The sequence below is a fragment of the Macaca mulatta genome, chromosome 11 (assembly GCF_049350105.2).
Source record: "Macaca mulatta isolate MMU2019108-1 chromosome 11, T2T-MMU8v2.0, whole genome shotgun sequence".
Lineage (NCBI taxonomy): Eukaryota > Metazoa > Chordata > Mammalia > Primates > Cercopithecidae > Macaca > Macaca mulatta.
Window position 1 is genome coordinate 115,755,705 of NC_133416.1, and position 24,976 is coordinate 115,780,680.

Here is a 24,976-nt window from a genome sequence, read left to right on the forward strand (position 1 = left end):
CGACCCCTATGATTCTATCTTCAACCTGACCAATCAGCACACCCCACTTCCCAAGCCCTTGCCCACCAAATTGTCTTTAAAAACTCTGATCCCCGAATGCTTGGGTAGATTGATTTGAGTAATAAGAAAACTCCCGGGCCGGGCGCGGTGGCTCAAGCCTGTAATCCCAGCACTTTGGGAGGCCGAGACGGGCGGATCACGAGGTCAGGAGATCGAGACCATCCTGGCTGACACCGTGAAACCCCGTCTCTACTAAAAAATACAAAAAAAAACTAGCCGGGCGAGGTGGCGGGCGCCTGTAGTCCCAGCTACTCAGGAGGCTGAGGCAGGAGAATGGCGTAAATCCGGGAGGCGGAGCTTGCAGTGAGCCGAGATCCGGCCACTGCACTCCAGCCTGGGCGACAGAGCGAGACTCTGTCTCAAAAACAAAAACAAAAACAAAAACAAAAAAAAGAAAACTCCCTTCTCCTGTCCAGCCTGCTCTGCGTGAATTACTCTGTCTCCATTGCAATTCCCCTGTCTTGACAAATCGGCTCTGACTAGGCAGCAGGCAAGGTGAATCCCTGACCCTCACAAGGTAGTGTGTGTTTTAAATGGGGTAATGCAAGTGTTGCTTAAATAGCAGGGCCAACCTGGTTTACCGGGGCTGAGTTTCACAGAATGTAGGACTTTCAGTGCTAAAATCAAGAAATTCCCGGGCAAACTGGGACGACTGGTCACCCTATGCTTAAAATCAGATGTCGGCAAACTGACAGAGCCGAAATGAGCTTGCCGCCCATTTGTAAATAAAGCTTTATTAGAACACAACCATGCACATTCATTTATGGACATATTGTCAGTGGCTGCTTTTGTGCTATAAGGACAGAGTTGAGTTGTTGCAACAGAGGCTACGGTGTTGCAATAGCTAAAGCCTACAATATTCACCGTCTGGTCCTTTAAGAAAAAGTTTGTCAGCTTGAACTTTTCCATTTGACAGCAAGTCAGTGCTTCTGTGAGTTGTACAAAAGGTTGCAGGCTGCATCTAGGCTTACCAATAAGCTACTGGCTGTTAATGGGAGACAGGGCCTGAGTGAAAAGGAGAGGTCAGGGTGAGCTTCTGGAGAGTGGGAAGGATTCTGTGCTTGGCCAAGCTGTAATCAGTCAGGACCCCGAGTCCTCTCCTAAGCCCATCTGTGCACTTCCTTGTAAAATCCAGTTCTGGGCCAGGCGCAGTGGCTCACACCTGTAATCCCAGCACTTTGGGAGGCCGAGGCGGGTGGATCACCTGAGGTCAGGAGTTCGAGACCAGCCTGACTAACATGGAGAAACACCATCTCTACTAAAAATACAAAATTAGCTGGGCATGGTGGCGCATGCCTGTAATCCCAGCTACTCAGGAGGCTGAGGCAGGAGAATCGCTTGAACTCAGGAGGCGGAGGTTGCGGTGAGCCAGATTGCACCATTGCACTCCACCCTGGGCAACAAGAGCGAAACTCCATCTTAAAATAAATAAATAAGTGAATAAAATCCAGTTCTAGCAAGAACTCTGCTAAGTCAGCTTAGTAACAACCCTTCCCTCACCACTCCATATCTGATCACTTCCTATATCTGATCACGTTCCTCATCTGCCACCATCCCCCAGGTGATGGCTGAGCACCCTGGCCTGCCTCCAGTATGAATCCTGTTAGGTCAGTGTAGAAAATGACCGAGAACCCATCCCCAACAGTCAGTTTAGCCAGAATTCCCCTTCCCCTGATGTTTCCTCTGGGTAATTTTCCAACCGCAGATGTCCAACCCTGCTCCCGGCTATCAGTTCCCACTTGTACTCATAGTTGAGCCCAAATGCCCCCACTGCAAAATCCCATAGCTGCAGCCCCTGCAGTGATCGAGAGAGTCCCCCTCACCTTAAACAAAGTCTTCCTTACCATGCTTTAACAAATGTCATTGAATCTTTTTTTTTTTTTTTTTTTTTTTTTTTTTTGAGTCTTACTCTGTCACCCAGGCTGGAGTGCAGTAGCGTGATTTCAGCTCACTGCAACCTCTGCCTCCCGGGTTCAAGCAATTCTCCTGCCCCAGCCTCCCGAGTAGCTGGGACTACAGGCACGTGCCACCACACCCCACTTATCTTTGTATTTTTAGTAGAGACAGAGTTTCACCATGTTGGCCAGGCTGGTCTTGAACTCCTGACCTCGGGTGATGTACCCACCTTGGCCTCCCAAAGTGCTGGGATTACAGGCGTGAGCCCCTGCTCCCAGCCCCTTTTTTTTCTCTTTAACAGGAGGATAGATTGATGTTTAGATGGATATTGGTCTGAGGTTTGGCGGGGACCAAACTCTGTGGGCCAAAACTGGGTAATGGAGGAAGTGGAATAAAGTGGTCACTGGTGGGGAAAGGGCAGCCTCCCTTTGGCCCCCAACAGCCTGAACTTCTCCCGGCCACCCAAGGATGTACGAGACCCCCCGTCGTCCAAGAGGCAAAACTGAAGTCAACCTAACAGCCCATTAAAGAGGCTTCCTGGGGGGCCAGGGGCTGAGGGTGGACAGCTGAGGACCAGCCCCCACCCTGCACTGAGGGATAGAGAATTCCGGGAAGGCTGCCTGAAGGAGACAGCCTTGATACCTTGAAGGATTCAGCTATGGTTTGTCCGTCACACATTTATTGCCAGCACTGTGCCTGTAGTTGGGATACTGCAGTGAACAAGACAGAGCCCACCCTGGAAAGTGGCCAAAGGGGAAGGCAAGAGAGGACGGCTGGGGGGTTACTTGTCACTAGAGGGAAGCTTCTCGGTCCACACAGTCCCAAAGAAGGGTCTGCCCTTGGGCCCACAAAACCCATCCCAGCCCTCACAGGCTGAGCCTCACCCTGGGTTTTCCCAGAGAGGTGCCCCAGAAGACCCAAGCTGCCCCGAGTCAGAGGAGCAGCAGGAAACAGCCTCAGGAATCTGTCACTCTTCAGTACTCCTCCCTTAGAATGTCCACTTCCTGTTTGGTGACCATGGCAACCAGAAGACAACGGCGGTGCGTGTGGGGTGGGGGAACTCCGTCTTCCTTGGGTATGTGGGGAGGAGACTCCAGTGACCAGGAGAAGCGGGGAGAGCCATGGGAGACGTTAGAGGGACCCAGATAAGATGGGGGACAGGAAAAAGGAGAGAATCTCTCTCAAGTAAATGGCCTCCTTCCCTGGACCTCGGCTGAAATGTGGCTGGAATGTGACCAGGCTTCATTCGAGGAGGGAGGAAAGAGGTGGCTCCACTTGCCAGTCTGCTTGGCCCCAGGCTGCTTTTGTCCTGTTTGGGTGGCCACGGTTCCTTCCCTGAAGATCCCCATCCCCAGGGGTCTCCGAGGAAGCCCAGGGCTGTGGAATGCGGTCTGGGCACTCAGGGGAGGCCCAGGAGAGACCGTGGAGGCTGGGGTATTGCCAAAACAGATGGCAGAGGGAGCTAAGGGAGGAAGCTGTGCAGGGTGAGGTCATCCCCGTCACGGTCCTCCCCGGGCTCTGGCGTCAGGCCCTGGCTCTTGGCCTTGGGCAGGCCCCCATTGGCTAAGGCGGAGGGCCCCTCACCCCCATCAGGCAACAGGGACGAGATGCAGACCATCTCGGTGGGGGAGTAATTACGCACGGGGTACATGTGGCCCTTGCGGGAGAGGCGGACTGCCAGCACCACAGTGCACACGAGGAAGATAGTGGCCACCAGTGCCAAGATTAGGATGCCCAGCAGGCACTGCTTCACAGAGATGTGGTCTGGGGACCCCACTGGGTGGTTGATGGACAAATTGCTGGCTGCCATGGGAATGCCCTTGTGAGTAACAGAGGACACAGAAAAGGGTATGAACAGACCCTTTTTGGTAGTAGGTTCCATGGACAGGGCCTCTGTGGCATTGGGTTCTGTGGACAGGGCCTCCATGGCATTGGATTCTGTGGACAGGGCCTCTGTGGCTGCCAGTGGAGTGGTCTGTGCCTCTGTGGCTATGGGTTGAGTGGTCTGTGCCTCTGTGGTTGCCGGAGGAGTGGTCTGTGCCTCTGTGGAGGCTGGTGCAGTGGTCTGTGCCTCTGTGGCTATGGGTTGAGTGGTCTGTACCTCCGTGGCTGCTGGTGGAGTGGTCTGTGCCTCTGTGGCTGCCGGTGGAGCACTCTGTGTCTCCGTGGCTGCTGGTGGAGTGGTCTGTGCCTCTGTGGCTGCCAGTGGAGTGGTCTGTGCCTCTGTGGTCGCCAGTTGAGTTGTCTGTACCTCTGTGGCTGCCAGTGGAGTGGTCTGTGCCTCTGTGGCCACCAGTTGAGTTGTCAGTGCTTCTGTGGCTGCCAGTGGAGTGGTCTGTGCCTCCGTGGCCGCTGGTTGAGTGGTCTGTGCCTCCGTGGCCGCTGGTTGAGTGGTCTGTGCCTCCGTGGCTGCTGGGTGAGTGGTCTGTACCTCCATAGCTGCTGAATCCATGGACAGGGTCCCCATGTTGGCCAGCTCCATGGTCAGCTCTGTGACTGACCCTCCTGTATCCAGGCCAGTAGAATGCCTTGCAGCAGGCTCCACAGTGGTAGACTCAGGGTTTCCAGGCCCAGTCAGAGAAGTGGTGTTGGTGCTGTTGCTCAGTATTTCTGGAGGCTCCGTTTCTGGCAAGAAATCATAATCCAGGTACTCATATTCGGTGGCCTGTCTCCGGTTCCGGGCAAGCAGGGGACCCAAGGCTTTCTTGGCTTCATCTGCCCAGGTGTCCCATAGCTGCAAGCTGCTGCCAGGGCCCAGTAGGATCAGCAGCAGGAGGAGTTGCAGAGGCATGACACCTGGGGGGAGACAACGGGTGGTGGGACATCAAGACAGCTTCACCCTTGGGCTTAGCAAGCATCCTAGACCACCACCCTCTACTGCCGCAGCTGGAAGCATGTCTGGTCTGGAGCAGGGGCTGGGGATTTAGGCATCCCTGACATGCCTGGGATGGAGAAGACCCTCAGCCAGTAGCAGTTGTTATTATTACTAATCAACATGAATAAAGCCATCCAGGAGGGCCCTCTAACTTCTAGATGTGCATAGAAATTGATTTGCCTCCCTCTCCATTTTGGTTAAGCCACTTTATTTGTGGACAAGACAATCCATTGGAGTGTAGAAATAATTAGTGCTTTGCTTCTAATTCTATTAACTTTTCATGTCACTCCTTTTTTTTTTTTTTTTTTTTTTTTTTTGAGATGGAGTCTTGCTCTGTCACCCAGGCTGGAGTACAGTGGCGCTATCTCAGCTCATTGCAACCTCTGCTTCCTGGGTTCAAGTGATTCTCCTGCCTCAGCCTCCTGAGAAGCTGGGATTGCAGGCATGCACCACCACGCTCAGCTAATTTTTGTATTTTTAGTAGAGATGGGGTTTCACCATGTTGGCCAGGCTGGTCTCGAACTCCTGGCTTCAAGTTATCCACCCACCTTGGCCTTCCACAGTTCTGGGATTACCGGCATGAGCCACTGTGCCCGGCCTCATGTCACTCCTTCTTAATTTCAAGTATTGTATTATTTATAATGTATCATAAGAGTAAAGTAGTACCTGCATAGAATTCATAAATAGATTAATTGCCCGCTTATGAAGTCCATAAGCAGAAGAGTTTGGAAACCACAGACCTCCCAGATACAGCTGCTTATTGGACCTTTGAGGCCTCTTGGAGTCTGATTCTTCCTGCTGCCCCCTCTCCCTGCCCACTGCCACGCCACCTCTACATGTCTCTCTTCCTCCTTCTCCTATCTTGCTTCCACCCTCCCATAGCCCTTGCCAGTCCTCAGAGTCTCAGTTTGTCTCATTCCTTCTCAATATCTTGGCTTGGTCCCATTTGCTTTGGTGTTGTTCTCATCTACACAATGCACAACAGGGATGACGGTGCCTACTTCATAGCCTATTGTGAGGATAAAATGAAGGGATGCATGCAAGACCCTTAGCACTTTGTTTGCATGATAACCTCTCAGCAAAGGTTGGCTGATTTTGTTCTTTCAGTCAACCTGCACTGTAAGTCTTCAAGGGCCCAGAGCCATTCAATTACACTCTCCATGGCCAGGAGAAAACTCAAATCTTTTCAGAACAGCCCTGCTCTCAGGGAGCTTATGGTCACTGAGTGTGCCTGTGGGTAAGACCACTGTCTATTCAGAGACTCTACATTGTCCTCCCGACTAGGTAGCCAGAAAAGACAGTGCCTCTCATTTGGCCATCTCATTGACCTTTCTTCTTGGCATTGTGAACACCTGTGCTTTCTTGTTTGCTCTCTCTCCCCTCATGCTCTCCTTGGCACTGGCTGGTGTTTACAGAATTCAAAATTCTGTGCTGAGAATCCTATGGTGAGTGACAGCCACTTTCTGGGGCAGGATTCAGATATTCCTGCATTCCCTGGACATAACGCCCTTCAGCAGCACACAACCCTTAGAATAGTGTCTGATGCAGAGTGGGCATTCAAGAATGGCACCTGGACAATTTCCAGTCTCTTCCCTTGTACTTCATTCACATGATCTGGAGGAAGGAGCAGTTGCTCATCATTCCTCAGGTGACTATAACTCACTCACGGGCTCCTCACCTTCCAGGTTCAATCTGATCTCTTTCACATGCTAGTTAGAATTATGTTGGTTTCTTTTCTTTTTTTTTTTTTTTGAGACAGAGTCTCGCTCTGTTGCCCAGGATGGAGTGCAGTGGCATGATCTCGGTTCACTGCAACCTCCACCTCCTGGGTTCAAGCAATTCTCCTTCCTCAGCCTCCCAAGTAGCTGGGACTACAGGTGCACACAACTATGCCTAGCTAATTTTTGTATTTTTAGTAGAGACAGGGTTTCGCCATGTTGGCCAGGCTGGTCTCAAACTCCTGACCTCAAGCGATCTGCCCGCCTCGGCCTCCCAAAGTGCTGGGATTACAGGGCGTGAGCCACCACACCAGGCCTATGTTGGTTTCAAATATGCAAATCTGATCACATCTTAAACTAATTTATTTCCATTTATTTATTGACTTATTTGTTTTAGAGACAGAGTCTCACTTTGTTGCCCAGTCTGGAGTGCAGTAATGCAATTATAGCTCACCGCAGCCTCGACCTCCTGGGCTCAAGTGATCTCACCTCAGCCTCCAGAGTAGTAGGGACTACATGCACATGCCGCCATATCCGGCTAATTTTTAATTTTTTTTGTAGAGACGGGGTCTTGCTATGTTGTCCAGACTGGTCTCAAACTCCTGGCCTCAAGCAATCCTCCTGCCTCGGCCTCTCAAAGCACTGACATTACAGGCATGAGCCACTACACCCAACCCACATCTTAAAATAATTTCTTAGGCCAGGTGCAGTGGCTCACGCCTGCGATCCCAACTCTTTGGGAAGCCAAGGCAGATGGATCACCTGATGTCAGGAGTTCAAGACTAGCCTGGCCAACATGGTGAAACCCTGTCTCTACCAAAAACACAAAAATTAGCCGGGCATGGTGGTGCTCCCTGTAATTCCAGCTATTTGGGAGTCCGAGGCAGGAGAATTGCTTGAACCTGGGAGGCAGAGGTTGCAGTGAGCCTAGATCACACCACTGCACTCCAGTCTGGGAGATAAGAAAAAAACTCTGTCTAAAAAATAAAAATAAAAATAATTTCTTAAACCAAACTTTACGATATTTGCACCAGAGACATCTGGCCCTCACAATTATCCCCATTTTACCAAGGACGACACTGAGGTTAAGAGAAGTGAAGTGACTTGCCCAAAGACACACAGCTGGTGAGAAGTCAAGATCAGATTGAAACCCAGTGACGTTCGGGAAGGCATGAAGCCATCAGGAGAGACCTGACCTCGCTGAGGAGACAAAAGGCTGGGCTTATGGACTTGGGTGGAAGACGGAGGGCAGAGTAAGAAAAAGGAGGAGCTTGAAGCCTACGTCCCCCCGAAAGGCCCGCCACATGTTTACCAGGTGCCATGCAGGGCACAGGGTTGAAAGCATAGACTGTGGGGTCAAAAAGGATGTTCAAGTCCTAGCTCTGTCCCTTACAAGCTGTATGACCTTGACGCAGATGCTTGCCTCTCTGAGCTTCAGTTTTCCCATCTGTCAAATGGGGATAAGAAACAGTGTCCATCTCATAGGGCTGTTGAGAGAGTGCAACAAGGGGCTGGATTCAAAAGTTCTAGGCTGGTGGGCGTGGTGGCTCATGCCTGTAATCCCAGGACTTTGGGAAGCCAGGGCAGGTAGATCACTTGAGCCCATGAGTTTAAGACCAGCCTGGGCAACATAGTGAGATTCCCATCTCGACACAAATAGAAAAATTAGGCCAGGCATAGTGGCTCACACCTGTAATCTCAGGACTTTGGGAGGCCAAGGCGGGTGGATCACTTGAGTTCAGGAGTTCCAGACCAACCTGGGCAACATGGTGAAACCCCGTCTCTACGAAATACAAAAAAATTAGCCAGGAGTGGTGGTGTGCCCCTGTAGTCCCAGCTACTCGGGAGGCTGAGATGGGAGAATTGCTTGAGCCTAGGGAGATCGAGGCTGCAGTGAGCTGTGATCGTGCCACTGCACTCCAGCCTGGGTGACAAAGCAAGACCCTGTCTCAAAAATAAATTTAAAAATTTTTAAATAGAAAAATTAACCAGGCATGATGATGCACGCCTATAGTCTCAGCTACTGGGGAAACTAATGCGGGAGGATCGCTTAAGCCTGGGAGGTTGAGACTGCAGTGAGCTGAGATTGTACCGCTGCCCTCCAGCCTGGGCAACAGAGTGAGACCCTGTCTCAAAACAAAACAAGAAAACAAAAGTTCCAGGCTTACGGTAGGTGCTTAATAAATGTAAACACACACACACACACACACACATACACTTTTGCCTCCCAGTTTGCCTTCAGAGCAGCAGAGTTTCTTTGGGGTAGAGTTCCTATGTGGGGGAAGAATCTACGGCCCAACCTTGGCCGCACTTTCCCGGGGACAGGGACTTTAGGAAGAAGCCACTAGCCTAGAGACATATTTCATACTTAGGAGCACACTCACAGCCACCAACCCCCACTTGGGCAGTTCTCTATTCCTGGAAGGCAAAGCCCTCAGCCACTTCCTGGAGGCAGAGAAGGTGGGGGCAAGGTTGCAAGGCCTGGTCCCCCTGGTTCCTGGCCGGACTTGCAGCAGCCCGGAGGCTGGGAGAATAACACGGAAACATGGAGGGCGCTGGGGCCCAGTTCTTTGGGTAGGCTGTCACTGTCACCAACCCCTCCTCTACACCCATCCTGACAGCTTCCTGCACCCAGAGACAGCTGGGGTGGAGGAGAGGCTGGGGCCTGAGTCCCACATTTGCCCCCACTTAGCGGCAGGTTGCTTCACCCTCTCTAAGCCTCAGTTTCCTCATTGTAAAACAAGCGATATTGCTTAAAAAAAAATCATCATGAGAATTGAATGAGTGTGTGGAAGGCCCCAGATGCTGGCTTCCAGCGGGGGGTACTTTATCTGGGGACTGTCTTCGGGGCTGCAGGCAGAGGAGCAGAGGAAAGGGAGGTCTGAGACTCAGAGGGTATGGAGGTGGCGGCCTCTCTACCGCCCCCGTGGGCATTTGGGCTTTGAGAAAGCAGAGACTTCCTTACCTGTTGTGATAAGACCTGGTGCACTGGGAAAACCCAGATCTCCTTTCCTGGGCCTGTCTAAAGCAACCACCTTATCCGACGTGTTCCTGGTGTCACTGCTGAAAGTCCCTTATCCCCAGAAACTCCTCACTCCCAGGCAAACTGGGTGTGGGGGAGTGTTGGTCACCCCAGCCTGGTCCCTGCATCCCATGGGCTTGAAGACACAGCAGCCTGGAGCCAGGCCACAGCTGAGCAGGCATCGGCCCGTCTAACAGAAAGAAAATCTGAGGCTCAGCCAGGCATGGTGCCTCAACCTTGTACTCCTAGCACTTTGGAAGGCCAAGGTAGGAGGATGACTTGAAGCCAGGGGTTCAAGACCAGCCTGGGCAACATAGTGAGACCCCGTCTCTACAAAAAAATTAAACATTAGTCAGGTATGCTGGTGCATGCCTGTCATCCCAGCTACTCAGGAGGCTGAGGGCAGAGGATGGCTTGAGCCCAGGTCAAGGCTGCAGTGAGCTATGATCACACCACTGCACTCCAGCCTGGGTGACAGAGTAAGACCCTGTCTCTAAGAAAAAAAAAAAAGACATATTTTTTTTAATGAAATAAAAGAAAACCTGAGGCTCCGAGAGATCTTGTCTCAGCTGAGGCCACGCAGGTAGAACGGGGAGGAGCAGAGTTTGCTTACTGTGTGTGGCAGGCAGCATAACGCCTCCTTCACATTTGCTAGAGTAAATGTATTAAACAACAACAAAAATGGCATATGCAGAAGCCCCTCCCGTGGAGGGATGACTTCCTCGTCTCACTGGCTGCTGACCTCGGTCCTCCTCAGCCTGTGTCCGCTGGCTCTAACGGTGCCATCACACCGATCAGCAAGCAAGGCCCAGAGCGGCGGGGTCGCTCCCAGGCCCCACCTTCCACCTCTCCTCTCGCCGGAAGGCAAAAAAAACAGTCCCACAGTAGAGGGCCAGGGCAGGGCCCCGACAGAGGGGTCTCCAGTGGCCACATCCTACTTGTCTCAACACCTGCCTAACGGAGTAGGTCAGAGACTGCTCGTTTTGCCTCTTTGGCCCTAAAACCAGGCTGCTTCTGGCCCAGGCGCCATCTAGACCCCATGTGGGCCGCATCTAGGCTGTGTGGAGGAGCGGGCTGCAGGGAGCCCAGACTCCAGCTCCAGAGACCCCGCCGTGTGGCCGTCCTGAGCGACTCAGGAAAGATCCTCGGGGGGCTCCACGTTGCTGGGAACCTTGCACTGAGAATCCTGAAACTGGGAATCAGAGCAGGCAGGATCTTGGAATGTTAAAATTCAAAAGACTGAGCATCTCAGGGTTTGGGTCAAGTAGTCACCAAGAGAAGGAAAGCCCCCAGATAACTGAAGCACAGGCAGCAGATCTGAGTCTGGGTAGACAGGACACACCTCGCCCTGCCCTGACCTGGAGTCACATCAAACCAGGTCAATCCCAGCTCTGTCCCTTAGAAGCTGTGTGACCTTGGGCAACTCACCTCACCTCTCTGAGTTGTGGGTTCCTTAGCTGGAATACAAGGACAACGGTAGCCCCCGCTTTTTATGGAGTTGTTGTGGGTTGAAGAGGGCCAGGGAAATGCCAAGTCCTCCCAGAAGCCTTTCCAGATTGCCCCAGGCATGATTAGTCACCTCCCGTGTTTACATCATTTCTGCTGTTCATTTACTTTCTAAAAATGTATTCACATTGACTCCTAAACTTCCAGAATACAAGAACTACAGCTGTCTTGCTGATCAGGCCACAGGCCCAGGATTTAGCCGACAGGCAGGCACACACCTCTCGAAATGCTTGTCCCGGTGGCTGGCAGCCACAGTGGCTGTCTGCTCTGCTGCCCCCACCAGACCAGAAGTTTTCGGAGGGCAGGAGCTCTCCTGGCATCCCCAGGGGCCTCACTAAATGCCTCTGCAGAAGAGGACATGTGACTGAGGCAGGGGGACGTGCATAGCACTGCACAGCACGTGCTGTCTTCAGACTTTTCACACCACGTTAGACAGCTGACACCTTCCAACCTCTTTCCATCATCTACTCCAACTCACATCAGGGAGCCACTGTAGACGTGGTTTCCCTAATTATCATCCCCCTCACGACATGTTTATTTATTTATTTACTTTTAGAGATAGGGTCTGGCTCAGTCGCCCAGGCTGGAGTACAGTGGTGCAATCACAGCTCACTGCAGCCTTGAACTCCTGGACTCAAGCGATCCTCCAAGTAGCTAGGACTACAGGTGCGTGCCACCAGACCCAGCTACTTTTAAATTTTTTGTAGAGATGGGTTTTCACCGTGTTGCCCAGGTTGGTGTCAAACTCCTGGGCTCAAGAAATCCACCTGCTTCAGCCTCCCAAAGTGCTAGGATTTACAGGCCTGAGCCACCGTCACCAGCCCTCCTCACAAAACGTTAATAGCACAGATATGCTGTATATCTGTTTAACGTTTGGTGGCTTACAAACCACAGTGTTAGTAGAGATTTTTTTGTTACACCCCACTCCCCCCACCTCCAGCCCGCCAAGAACCAAGTTACACCTGTTGGAACCCAAATTTGCTAGCCTGACACAGAGGCAGTAAGGTACTTGGCACAAATGAATTCAATGAGACCTACATGTGGTTAGTTGAACAACTGTCTTTAAACAGTTTTCTAAAGACCCCTGTGCAGACAGACAGATTAACAAACACAGACCCCCAACACACACACACCGGCCATCTTATCTCCTTCTAGACCACTGGCCCCCACTGCCATCTTCCTGTTCAAGTTCAGCAAAGGAGATCGAGACACAGGCCTAGGGTCACCACGAACTCCACGAGCATCCTGCAGCCAGAAGCCACGCCGCCAGAGGCAGCTACTTCTCCCCTGCGAGCCTCAGTTTTCTCATCTGGAAAAGGGGCACCATCCACCCTCCAAGGTTCTCAGATGATTGATTCTGCAGCTCCTCCGAATGCCCCGCTCTGGGCCCAGCCCGGTAGCCCAGCCCTTCCGCTGAGGTTTAACTCCCCTGGCTGCTGGCCAAGCCTCTTGAGGGAGGCATCAACCGCCCAGGGTGCCGCCTCCCTAGGCAACCCCAGAGGAAGAGACTCTGGGGCCGTCCGAGGGCCTTGGAGCCACCTTCTGAAGCTCCGGCCCACTGAAGGGCCTGGCTCTGGGGGCCTCAAAGTCAGAGGTGGAAAAAAAAGGAAAACAGAAGAAAGAGGAAAGAGGAAGAGAATTCCAGGCAACAGAAGCCCAGATACAGACACTATGGTGTGTGTGTGAATGTGTATACAGCAGGGCGCAACCAGCCCCCACCTTTTCCTTTTAGTGTTCTGAAAGTATCTCAAATACAAACTAATAAGAGTATTCTAATTTTTTTTCTTTTTTTTTGAGACGGGGTCTCACTCTGCCACCCAGGTTGGAGTGCAGTGGCACAATCTTGGCTCACTGCAACCTCCCCCTCCCAGGTTCAAGTGATCCTCCCACTTCAGCCTCCCAAGTAGCTGAGACCACAGGCATACACCACTATGCCTAGCTAAGGTTTTGTATTTTTGGTAGAGACGAGGTTTCACCATGTTGCCCAGCTTGGTCTCGAACTCCTGAGCTCAGGCGATCCACCTGCCTCGGTCTCCCAAAGTGCTGGGATTACAGGTGTGAGCCACTGCACCCAGCCAAGTATTCTAAGTATTATTATTGTTTTCCCTTTTGCTAACAATAGTATCCTAATTCTAATATTTTAATAGTTTGCCACAGACAAGTGTCATTTTCTCAGTCTTATAAAAAGTGGGAAGAATGCATCTTTCTCTGAAAATCACTTTTTTTTTTTTTTTTTTGAGACGGAGTCTTGCTCTGTTGCCCAGGCTGGAGTGCAGTGGCCGGATCTCAGCTCACTGCAAACTCCGCCTCCCGGGTTCACGCCATTCTCCTGCCTCAGCCTCCCGAGTAGCTGGGACTACAGGCGCCCGCCACCTCGCCCGGCTAGTTTTTTTGTATTTTTTAGTAGAGACGGGGTTTCACTGTGTTAGCCAGGATGGTCTCGATCTCCTGACCTCGTGATCCGCCCGTCTCGGCCTCCTAGAGTGCTGGGATTACAGGCTTGAGCCACCGCGCCCGGCCCTGAAAATCACTTTTTTATGCATCCATAAAATATGCGGCTTCAATACCAATCCTGCATCCCTCTACTTTCTGGAATCTTCCAGACCTAATCTCAGCTCCGCCCCTAAACAAATCCCTTCACCTCTCCTGGCCTCAGTCTCCCATCCAGGAAAGGAGAAGGTAAGATCATTTCTAGGGAAACACTCATGGTTTCTCTGATTTTCAAATTCAGAATGCCCCCAAGCCAGAAGCCGCAGGCAAACTGGCCAGGGAGGGAAGTAAGTTAACGGGAGGCTGGGGCTGGTAGGTCATGCCTGTAATCTCAGCGCTTTGGGAGGCCAAGGTAAGAGGCTTGAGGCCAAGAGTTTGAGACCCCATCTCTAGGAAAGGTAAAAATATTAGCTGCATGTGGCGATGTGTGCCTGTAGTCCCAGCTACTCAGGAGGTTGAGGTGGGAGGATCACTTGTGCCCAGGAGTTTAAGGCTGCAGTGAGCCATGATCGTGCCACTGCACTCCAGCCTGGGTGACAGAGTAAGACCTTGTCTCAAAAATAGAAGAAGAAAAAGAAAAGTTGGCGGGAGCACAATTCAGAAGAGACACCAGAAGAAGGCCACAGACTCCAGGCAGGCTTTAGTCTTGAGTCAGAGGGGCCTCAGTTTGCCCTCCCCAGGGGCTGCAGCTCAAGAAGGGCCTGGCGGTCCTCCAGGGCCTGCCAGCAGCTATAAGGCAGGCCCCTGGCCCATGGGGACCTCCAGCCACTCCCTGTGGTTTTGCAAGCCAGCACTTACCACTGTGCTCAGCAGAGCATGGGACAGCTGCCTCGTGGGCCCAGAAGAAGGGGCTTCTCTGCTTTAGTGATGAGGTCCCAGCCCACGCTGCTAGGCACTGCTGTGGCACCCCCTGCGGCAGTCCCAGACTCAAGCAACCCCCAATGGCCGTGTGTGGAAGGAGGAAGCGAGAATGTGGTTACTTAGGCAGGGCCATGTGACAGCCCACACCCCCTTGTTTGTGACAGCTTTGGTGACACTGTTGATAAAGACAGGGTGGGTAGTAAGGCACCTCCTAGGTCTGACATTGCTCTTGGTTTCCCATAACTGTGAAAACACTAAGAACCAAGTAGAAATTTTCCGGGGAGAAGTTCTTCGGCTGGCGGTGGGGCCCAAACTGAGAAAGGCCACAGCATCACTTCAGCGGCAGTGGACGGTCGGGGCCAGAGGGGGCCCCCTGAAGGACAGGAGTGACCAGACAAAAAGGAGAATGGTCTCGCTTCTTGCCCAAGATTGGCGGGGGGTAGAGAGGGGGTGGAAGGTGGTCGGGGAGTAAAAAACACAAAATATGAATCTTCAAAGGGTTTGCAAATATGGTGTATTTCTTCTTGCAGGACTCAAACCACTCTCTCTAGATGCATAGCACAGGCCCTTCTAGCTGCAACCAAGATCCTCTCTAGGGAGCTGGACTACAGATTCCACAAGGGCAAGGCCTGCTTATCTTATTTCTTCATCCTAAATTTATTCATTTGACCAACTCTGGCACTCCAGACCGCATGCCCTGAGGTCCAAAGGCCAGCAATTCTGGGCTGTGGCCCTCCGGTAGCCCTTCATCTGCTGGGGAGGCTGGCGAGTAAACAAGTCAATGGAACATTATGCCACAATGACACAGCGCAGTGAGTGCCATCCTGCGGTAAGCAAGGGAGGGGCCTCTCCTTCCATCCTGGGTGGGGGAGGGAGGTTAACAGGAGGCGCTTCCAAGAAGTGGCACTTGCGATGACAAGCCAGGTGGGCAGCCGAGGCACAGAGCACAGCAGAGGCAAAGGCTGGGAGGCCTGAGAATACCCAGACACGTCCGGAAGGGAGGAAATAGGGGGTCTCCCAGGGTCTGCCCTGCAGCTTTGCACCAGGCAGGGGCTCAGGACATGTACAGAAAGATACTCATATCTTGCCTTGCACACAGGTTATTTTAAAATGAAAACCAGAAACCCAGCAGGTGTTTGCCATGACACAGTCTCAGTCACCTTAGGAAGATGCAGCTAGAAAGAGCCAAAAGCTCACCCTGCCTGCACAGACGGGGAAACTGAAGCCACAAGAGGGGAAGTGAGACCCCTAGAACCCAGGCCCCTCACCCTTCCCCAGCAGGTTTGGAAATAGCCAGCCTTCAGGGACAGGGGACTGAGAAACTCTAAACAGACCCAAGTCTGCCTGGAGGTCACTCTCTGATGAGGGGAGGTGAGCGGTTGCAAGCTGTCTGTCACTTCCAGCCTGCCACGTGGTTTTCTGCAGCTTGTGAGCTAAGAATGGTGGTTACATTTTTAAGTGGTTGGAAAATGTTTTGTGATGCATAAAAACTGTGTGAAACTCAAGGTTCCGTTTCCATAAAGTTTTCTTGGGACGCAGCCACACTCATTGGTGTACACACATCGCCTCTGGCTGCTTTCACGTTGCAGCAGCAAGAGTTGAATAGTTTCATCACCTGCAAAGCCTCACAACACAAACGTTTAACATTTCCTGAGCCTGTGGTCAATGCCAGGCCCTGTGGTAGGTGCTCTGCATGTATCAGCTCATATAATCCTTGAAGCTGCCTTTAGAAACGAGGAGACTGAAGCTCAGAGGGAGAATGTGCCTTGCTCAAGGTCACACAGAGTAATGGCAGAGCCAGGACTCAAGTCCAGGCAGACGGAATAAAGCTCTTGATCTTAACCCCTAGCCTGGGATGGTGTGGGCTGAACGGTGAGCTCTGGTACATCAGCAAGTACTATATGTAAGGAAAAAGGAGTAGCTTAGTGGCAGGTAAGCTATTTCTTCTGTGTGTGTGACAGGGTCTTGCTCTGTGGCCCAATCTGGAGTGCAGGGGCGTGATCATAGCTCACTGCAGCCTCAAACTCCTGGTCTCAAGCAAGACATCCTCCTGCCTCAGCCTCCCCAATAGCTGTTACGGGCACGCACCGCCACACCCAGCTCACCTATTTCAAGGTGAGACTTGAGCAGCGAAATTTCCTTCTCAGAGGAGCAAATATTGCTAAGAGAAATTTGGTGTATGTCGTCTGTGTGAAGACCGTAAAACCACACTTCACCGCACCTAACATCTGTGAGAGTCAAAGATTCAAAGTGAACACATTTCTGCTTCTAGGAACGAAGCCCAGAAAAAAATACTCAAGATGTCTTCCAAGATTGAAGCAATGATATCTGAGGTAAGAGAAATACTGGGAAAAAACACAGACTCCCATACTACAGAAACCTGTCCCTTGATGGAATGTGATGCAGGCAGGCAAGTCATATTTATATTGAATGCTTATAAAGCGCTCAAGACCTGTTAGGTAGAAAAGAGAGGGTACAGAAGTATATAAGCAGCATAATTCACGTGTGCTTGGGTGCTGAGAGGACAGACTGAAAGAAATGCTCACAGTGCCTATCTCTGCGTGGCATAATTATGAATGGCCCTTTCCTTTCAAATATATTTTCTTTTCTGTATTTGTATATAGAAAAATGTATATAGGCTGGGTGCGGTGGCTCAAGCCTGTAATCCCAGCACTTTGGGAGGCCGAGACGGGTGGATCACGAGGTCAGGAGATCGAGACCATCCTAGCTAACACGGTGAAACCCCGTCTCTACTAAAAAATACAAAAAACTACCCAGGCGAGGTGGCAGGCGCCTGTAGTCCCAGCTACTCGGGAGGCTGAGGCAGGAGAATGACGTGAATCCGGGGGGCGGAGATTGCAGTGAGCTGAGATCCGGCCACTGCACTCCAGCCTGGGTAACTCCGTCTCAAAAAAAAAAAAAAAAGAAAAAAAGAAAAAGAAAAATGTATATAATGATGTCTATTTCACATTTTGGTTTTTTTTTTTTTTTTTTTTGAGACAGAGTCTCGCTCTATCTCCCAGGCTGAGTGCAGCGGCACGATCTCAGCTCACTGCAACCTCTGCCTCCTGGGTTCAAGTGATTCTCCTGCCTCAGCCTCCCTAGTAGCTGAGATTACAGGCACTCACTACCATGCCCCATTAATGTTTGTATTTTTAGTAGAGACAGGGTTTTGCCATGTTGGCCAGGCTATTCTCAAGCTCCTGGCCTCAAGTGATCCACCCGCCTCTGCCTGCCAAAGTGCTGGGATTATAGGCATGAGCCACCATGCCTGGTCTACTAATTTGTTTAATTGTCACAACTGCCTTATGAGGTAGTTTGCTATTAGTATCCCCATTTTGTAGATTAAAAAAAAAAAAAGTTCCAGAGAGCTTAAGTAACTCGCCTAAGGTCACAGAGCTGGTTAGTGGCTAAGCCAGAGTCTGAACCTAGGGTGTCCTATGAAAGAGCCTGCATTCAATCACAATAAATATTGGTTCGATATATAAATGATTCCAGCTCCTCCTTGCAGAACTTGCCTGCTGTGATTGGTCTAAGAGGACCCAATGCTCCCCACCTCCTCTCAATGTGAGCTATTTGGGGTGTAGAGCAGGAATTGCAATCAGCAAAGACAGTAGGTGTTAGGTTCCTCTCTCCACTGGAGCCCACTAGTGGGCTAGCCTGGGAAGCAAGGGCTGTTTATGGGTCTTCTGGGAAAAATGTGCTCCTGGTTGTAACTAACGGCCTGCTACTGTTGGAACAGCCCCATGTTAAAGCAAAAACATGGCTCACTGGGCTCCTACTTGGAGCTCTCTCACATGTGGATCCTGAGCAACTAGAGATTTGGTATTCAAACAAACAACCTATAACCTCCTTATACTTAAATGATCATCTGTGCACTAAATTCAGTCTTCCTTCCATTCGCTGATGGATGAAAATGCCTGCAACCTCATGGTGGCCCCCAGTCCCAAGAGGCGCCACCACAGCCTGCACAGCTGCATGTATGCAGTGGCCTATTGAATTGCGTTTTGCTTCTTTGCTGTTTCGGGGCGGGGGACCGTTCCCACCAGTGACAAGCACAGCTGTAAGAAAGCCTCACACTCCAGAGGCAAAGACAGGAAGTCTTGGGTGCCAAAAGCCAGCGCAACTTAACTTCAGCCTGGTATTTACCAAGCTTAGGTTGGTCAACAGTACAGTCATTAAAGAAAATGAAAAATTAAACATTTGTGGAATGCTGGAAATATGTGGCAAGGACTGTAACTGACAGGCCAGGTATGGCCTGAGATTTTATAATCTATGTGTAACTTGCCAGGAAGTTATCCCTCCCTGACAAGGTGCTGGCTTCCTATGAGAACCTGTGTCCGCTTCCCTAAAAATGGGGAAAAATGGGGAAAAAAGGGGTGGCGTCGCTCATAGAATCCCACCTCCCTTCCCAGCGGTCATGATCCCTCTGAGGAAGCTGAGGCTCTGAGGTGGCGCAGGAGGGCACAGGCAGACTGGAGCCCAGCCAGACTGCAAAGCCCGTTCCTTCCTCCGAGGAAAGCAAGAGTCTTGCTGGTTGTGCCACTTGTTTCTCAGGGCAGTGGTCTTTTCAGTTTACTCACAATGGGACCTTTTGTTTGAATGAAAGCAACGGTCTCATGAAATAGAATAAGAACAGAGCTCCTTGCAAGCAAGGCCCAGAAGGGAGGGGAAGTCACGCCCAACTGCCTGCCCTCCCCCGCTCTCCTGCTGTGAGGCGGGCTCCCGGGGCTACAGCTTGCTGATTTGAATCATCCAAAGGGGAAATGGTCCACTGTGGGCCTGGTCCAGCCAGGATTCAATTCCCTTTCTCAAATGGGAACAGAGCTCTGGGGAGCTTACTTTCGGCCCCAGATTTTGGTTGCCAATCTGGGTGGCACTAGCAACCAGTTTCTGGGCTGGAGACTGCAGCATGAAGCCATTTCTCGAGCGGAAGAAAACAGGGGCTCCCCAGCTCACTGGGTCTGCTTGGGCTGGGGGTGGCCAGCGCTGCTTGTCCCAGGCCTGGAAGGCCAGAGGGCAAGCAAATGTTAGAAATGTACTCCAGACTCTGTGATTCTTCCCCAGAGGGTAGCGGCTGGAGGAATGCATGCCTCTGGCAGACATCCTCAATCACCTGGCCTCAAAGACCCCTGGTAAGGGGTCTTTAGGGGAGAAACCTTGGTGTTGTTCGAGAAGGCCAGGCGCCTAGCAATAGGAGTCCTGGGATATTTCCTGGAATTTAAGATCAGAAATAAAGCTGGACCTTAGGCATGGACTTGGGGAGCTACAGGGACCCAGAAGCCCTCTTCATCACTGTGTACCTGCTCTTCCTGTGTGGTGCCTGGCTTCCCCAACTCCAAGGCCCCCATAAAGGAAAACCCAGATCTGATGCCACTGATGGTGGCTCCAAGGGGCTGACAGGTCACCTGGAGTTGACTGTGGTCCGGGACAGTCTTATTCGGTGAGAAAAGCACTGCTGGGCAGATAATGCAATATGTATTCCCATCCCAGATAATGTCTATATTTTCAACTGTTCAGTCATTCAGTAAGTACTGATTGACACATCATGCCAGATTCTGGGGATCCTGGTGAAGGAAACCAGTGCCTGTCCTCATGCGGCTTATATTCAATTCAGGGAAGACAGTCAAAACTCCTATGAGATGATAGATCAGCTATCAGTGGCACTAGGGTGCTACGGGCACTATTTACGTATGGGGGTCAGATGAAATGCTGGGAAGGGCAGACACTGGAGGTGGGGAAAGGATGGGCACTCCTGAGAGAACAGCACATGCGAAGCTCAGAAGTAGGAGGCCTCCTGAACACAAGAGAACATCAGGAGAGGATGAGGGGCGGCAGGGCAGGCAACACAGGGCCTCCTAAGCTAGTGGTGAGGATTTAGTTTTTATTCTGAGTGGGATGGGAAACCACGGAGGGTTTGAAGCCTTAGATACAGGGGTCAACGAGCTTTTTCTTAAAGGGCTACACAGTAAATACTTTAGGCTTTGTGGCCATACAATCTCTGTTGCAGCTACTCAACTCTTCAAGTATAGAGAAAAAGCAGCCACAGACAAGGCATGGTGTGTTCCAATAAGCTTTACTGATGGACACTGAAATTTGAATTTCGTATCATTTTTTACTTGTCAGTAAATCTTGTTTTTCCCCCAACCATTTAAAAATATAAAAACCATTCTTAGCTCGTGGGCTACAAAGAAGCTTCCGGCAGGTTGGAGTTAGCCCATGGGCCTTAGCATGCCTTCCCCCGCCTTAATACCTGAAAAGGTGACTATGGCTGCAGCTCTGAGAACAGATTCAAATGGCTGGGGGAAGCTGGGTTAGGAAGCTGTGATTGTTAACCTTGTCAACTTGATTGGGCAATGGGGTGCCCAAATATCTGGTGACACGTTACCCCGGGTGTGTCTGTGAGGGTTTTCTGGATGAAATGAACATTTGTATCTGTGGGTTGAGTAGAGCAGGTTGCTCCCTCTGGTGTGGGTGGGCGGATCCATTCCGTTGAGGGCCTGAATAGAACAAAAAGGCTGAGTAAGAAGAAATTCCTCGCAGGTGCGGTGGCTCACGCCTGTAATTCCAGCACTTTGGGAGGCCAAGGTGGGCAGATCACCTGAGGTCAGGAGTTTAAGACCAGCCTGGCCAACATGGGGAAATCCTGTCTCTACTAAAAATACAAAAATTAGCCAGGTGTGGTGGCGCATGCCTGTAGTCCCAGCTACTTGGGAGGCTGAGGCAGGAGAACTGCTTAACCCAGGGGGCAGAGGCTGCAGTGAGCCAAGATCATGCCACTGCACTCCCGCCTGGGAGACAGAGTGAGACCCCATCTCAAAAAAAAAGAAAAAAAGAAAAAGAATTACTCCTGCCTGACTGCCTTCAAGCTGGGACCTCAGTTTTTAGTTGCTTTCTGATCTGAACTGAAAAACTCAGCTCTCCTGGGTCTCTCTGGTTTGTTGACTGCAGATCTTGGAGCTTAGCAGCCTCCATACTCATGTGAGTCAATTCCTTATAATACATCCCGATCTCTCCTCTTCCCTCATGCAGACAGACCCTATTGGTCCTCTTCTTCTGGAGAATGCTAATACAGAGGCTCTGTCCACGCAGAAGTGATGGGAGCACAGGCTAGGGGAGTCACCGTGGAGGTGTGAGAAGTAGCTGGGATATGGACGCACTGTGAAACAAGAGCCTGGGTGTGGGATATGACAGAAGAGACAGGAGTCAAGGAGGCTCAGAGGTAGAAGAGCATGAACTTCCTCCTGTAGACAAAAGGGATACTCACTTGTATCTCCTTCAGAGACTTTGACAGAAAACATCACTCTAGAAGCAAAACAGGGAACAGGTGGCTGGAGGCAGAGAAACCAGTTACAAGGCTGTTCAGACACTAGACTGGTATCTACATGGGGAGGCACCTGACAGGTGGCCAGATCCCCAGATGGAATCTCCACCTTGTGGCTTATGAGGCATTCTGGGCCACTGCCTCTTGAAGACACTGCTTAGGGTGATAAGAACTCATTTTGCATTTGGGGAGCTGTAGGTGGGGATGGTGATAAGCAGCCCAGGATTTTGTTCACCAAGAGGTATTATTCCAACTTCCACAACCCAAATAGCATCTCCGCCCGGAAATGAAGCTGCAACAGCTCCCTGTCATGGAGGGGGCACTTCCTAGTTCTCAGACCTCATCACTAGAGCCCCCAAGCTTGGATGTTGTTGCTGAACCCCCTCAGGGCACTGAGCATCAGCCTGAGTACCTCTCCTGACTGGACCAGGGGTCACTTGCTGCACTACAGTTCTCTCCAGCCCCGTGACACTCTCACTGTAAATATAAATTCTCACCCAGTGAATGCCAAGACGAATCCAACCCTACCTAGTGTGGGAGAGGAGATTAGGAAATGGGTGATGAGAGGTACATGGCTTCTGGAAAGGGAGCCCTGCTGCTGGGGGCCTGAGGCACCCAGTGGAGAGGAGCCTGGACAACCTTGGCAACCAGCCCCCTGACCGCGTTCCACAGCATTTCCGGGGCCCAGGCACCCTGTGTGTGACCCCTTTCCACTGTAACTAGGCCTGCTCCCTGCTCTTCCCCTCGAAGACACAGATGACTGCTCCTCTCTGGCAGCCCAAAGCTTTCTCTGCCCCCACAGCTGCCTGCGGGCCTTTGTCTGAGCCACTTCTCCCCAGTTCTGTTCCAAACCCACCAGAAAGTCCTTCCCTAAAAGTCCACTTACTCTTTGAGATCAGTGTGAGGAAGCTACTCAAAGAACAAAACTAAGCACCCAGTGGTGAGTGCCCAAGCTCAAGTGTACAGATTTTTTCTGACAGCAGAAGAGACCTGTTTACTTGTCTTCCAAGTTGAGTCCTGAGGTGGAATAACTTCCTCCTCTGACTTCTGCCCTCAGGCTCCCTAGGCAATGGCCCCGACATTGCTTTCTAGCCCCTCACCATGAAGCCTGTCAGGGACCCGTGTGCCTCACCCTCTATCTGCCACTCACTAAACTCAGGATCCTAAAATCTGCCCTCTTACCCATTTTCGTTCACATGAATTAAACGCCAACTACAATGAATTTGAAGGATCCCATCTGCCTCTCTAAACTCACCTTCCTCCACATTTTAGCCAATCCAACCAACTCAGCAGCCACCTTATCCTCAAGGATCTTGGATGTGCAGTAATTCCCATCTCCCACCCAGCCCTCCTGACACTCGCCACAGGGGAACTTTCACCCGGCACAACACGGACAGCGTCGCCTAGTGAACACACCCCCACCCCACGCCCCAAAGTTCGAAGTTGAGAATAAGCCATTTGCTGGTGGACTCGGTTCCCACAGGAGGGACGAGGATGGCTGCCATCTGCACATCAGCTGCCTGGGACTTAACATTTCGCACGTCACGTTTCAAACAGAGGCAGCAGCTGCAGCTGAGATGAAGCATATCCAAGTATACTTAGCCCTTACTATATTGGAAGAAAACATATTTCCCAGTTCCGATGACCTTCATTTTCTGCTGTATTCAAGTCTTACATAATTTAATTTTTATATAGCCAATCTGTCTTTTCTTTTGTGATGTATTGCATTGCTTTAGGGCTTACATTTTTTTTCTCTTGTCTGAAGTGTAGATTAAAAGGGACTTACTTTCTTCTAAATAGAAAAAGAAAAGGTTTTAACTGTGGACTCCCATTAAGAATGTATATTGGTGTCCCTGCTGCCCCCACAGCTAACCAAATGTTGCTGCACCATTTCAAACATCTCCACTGATTTATGCTTATCTTAATAATTATTAATTTACCACTAATACATTAATTTTAACAATGCCTTTCTGGGAATAAATATATTTATAGGAAACGTATAAATTCAGAAAAATAGGATTAAATAGAAATTACACACAACTTTACTTCCCTATAGCAATAACAACATTTCTGGTATTTATTCCACACATAAGTATACATTGTATATGCATACATCCTTTAAAAAGTTTGTCACAAACCATCTGTTCTGGGGTGGTCTTACATATCTGTATTAGGAAACCTACACTTCTCACTAGAAGTTCTGGTCCTGAATGTTCTTATGAGGTCCAACGGACTTCACTTTCTTCCCCATCTTACTTCTAAATGGATAAGCCAACTAACATCATTTACTGTAGAGTGACTCCATGGGGTAGAGAGCTGATGAGAATTACTTTGTAAACACACTTTTACTTTTTCTGCTGACATCAGCAACACAGTCCACTGTAGGGCACTTGGAATACACAGAAAAAACTTGGTAATGACATCCAGCACCCAGAAATAATATACTTTCATCCTTCAACCTAGGTAGGTATATATTTTAAACCCAAGTTGGAATTGACTCTATTTTACTATTTTTTTTTAATCTTTCCTATTCAATACTCTTTTTTTTTTTTTTGGAGACGGAGTCTTGCTCTGTTGCCCAGGCTCAAGTGCAGTGGCACGATCTGGGCTCACTGCAAGCTCTGCCTCCTGGGTTCACGCCATTCTCCTGCCTCAGCCTCCCGAGTAGCTGGGAGTACAGGTGCCTGTCACCACGCCCGGCTAATTGTTTTGTATTTTTAGTAGAGACAGGGTTTCACTGTGTTAGCCAGGATGGCCTCGATCTCCTGACCTCATGATCCGCCCGCCTCGGCCTCCCAAAGTGCTGGGATTACAGGCTTAAGCCACAGCATCTGGCCTCAATACTCTTTTTAAATGACTTTAAATAACGAAACAGTATTATAACATATGAATATGACAAGTAACTTACTGACCCCCTTCTGCAGAGTTGATTTTACTCTTCTAATTCCTGAATATACTTCCCACTAGTTCCCTGGGACAAAATTTCCAAAGGTGGGAACCCTGGGTCTTAAGAAAACATTTAAGGCTTTTGATACACTTGCCAGACTGCCCTCTGGAAAGGCTGTCCACCCCGCACATACCCCCTTCTCGCAGGAAAGAACTGCCACCCCTACATTCTTTGGCAAGGGACTTCTTTTTAGTGAACAAAAGAGCACAAAGGGCACTGTCCAGCCTGGACATCAAGGGTTGCCCGTCTGAAGCAGGAAAGGTGTGCCCTTGACAGT

The 24,976-nt window shown here is 50.6% G+C and overlaps 1 protein-coding gene and 1 long non-coding RNA gene across 6 annotated transcripts; one reads left to right on the plus strand and one right to left on the minus strand.

Moving 5' to 3' along the window:
• Positions 1-2,618: 2,618 nt before the first annotated feature.
• Positions 2,619-14,520, minus strand: SELPLG (selectin P ligand). 5 transcript variants are annotated; one of them, XM_077954866.1, is made up of 4 exons: positions 12,211-12,436; positions 4,388-4,752; positions 4,208-4,357; positions 2,619-4,177 (listed from the first exon to the last, which is right to left on the minus strand). In XM_077954866.1, the coding sequence occupies exons 1-4, from the start codon at positions 12,251-12,253 to the stop codon at positions 3,419-3,421; spliced, it is 1,317 nt and encodes a 438-aa protein (XP_077810992.1). In that variant the 5' UTR covers positions 12,254-12,436; the 3' UTR covers positions 2,619-3,418. The 5 variants fall into 5 exon arrangements, with proteins under 5 accessions (XP_077810992.1, XP_077810993.1, XP_077810991.1 ...); XM_077954867.1 differs by lacking the exon at positions 12,211-12,436 and adding an exon at positions 14,366-14,520 and having other exon boundaries at positions 2,619-4,327; XM_077954865.1 differs by having other exon boundaries at positions 2,619-3,877; positions 3,908-4,752.
• A 114-nt stretch (positions 14,521-14,634) lies between these two features.
• On the plus strand, positions 14,635-23,436 carry LOC107001009 (uncharacterized). Its single transcript, XR_013401319.1, has 4 exons — positions 14,635-14,837; positions 14,959-15,257; positions 16,701-16,761; positions 21,461-23,436. It is a non-coding gene; the product is annotated as an uncharacterized LOC107001009 (long non-coding RNA).
• Positions 23,437-24,976: the final 1,540 nt, after the last annotated feature.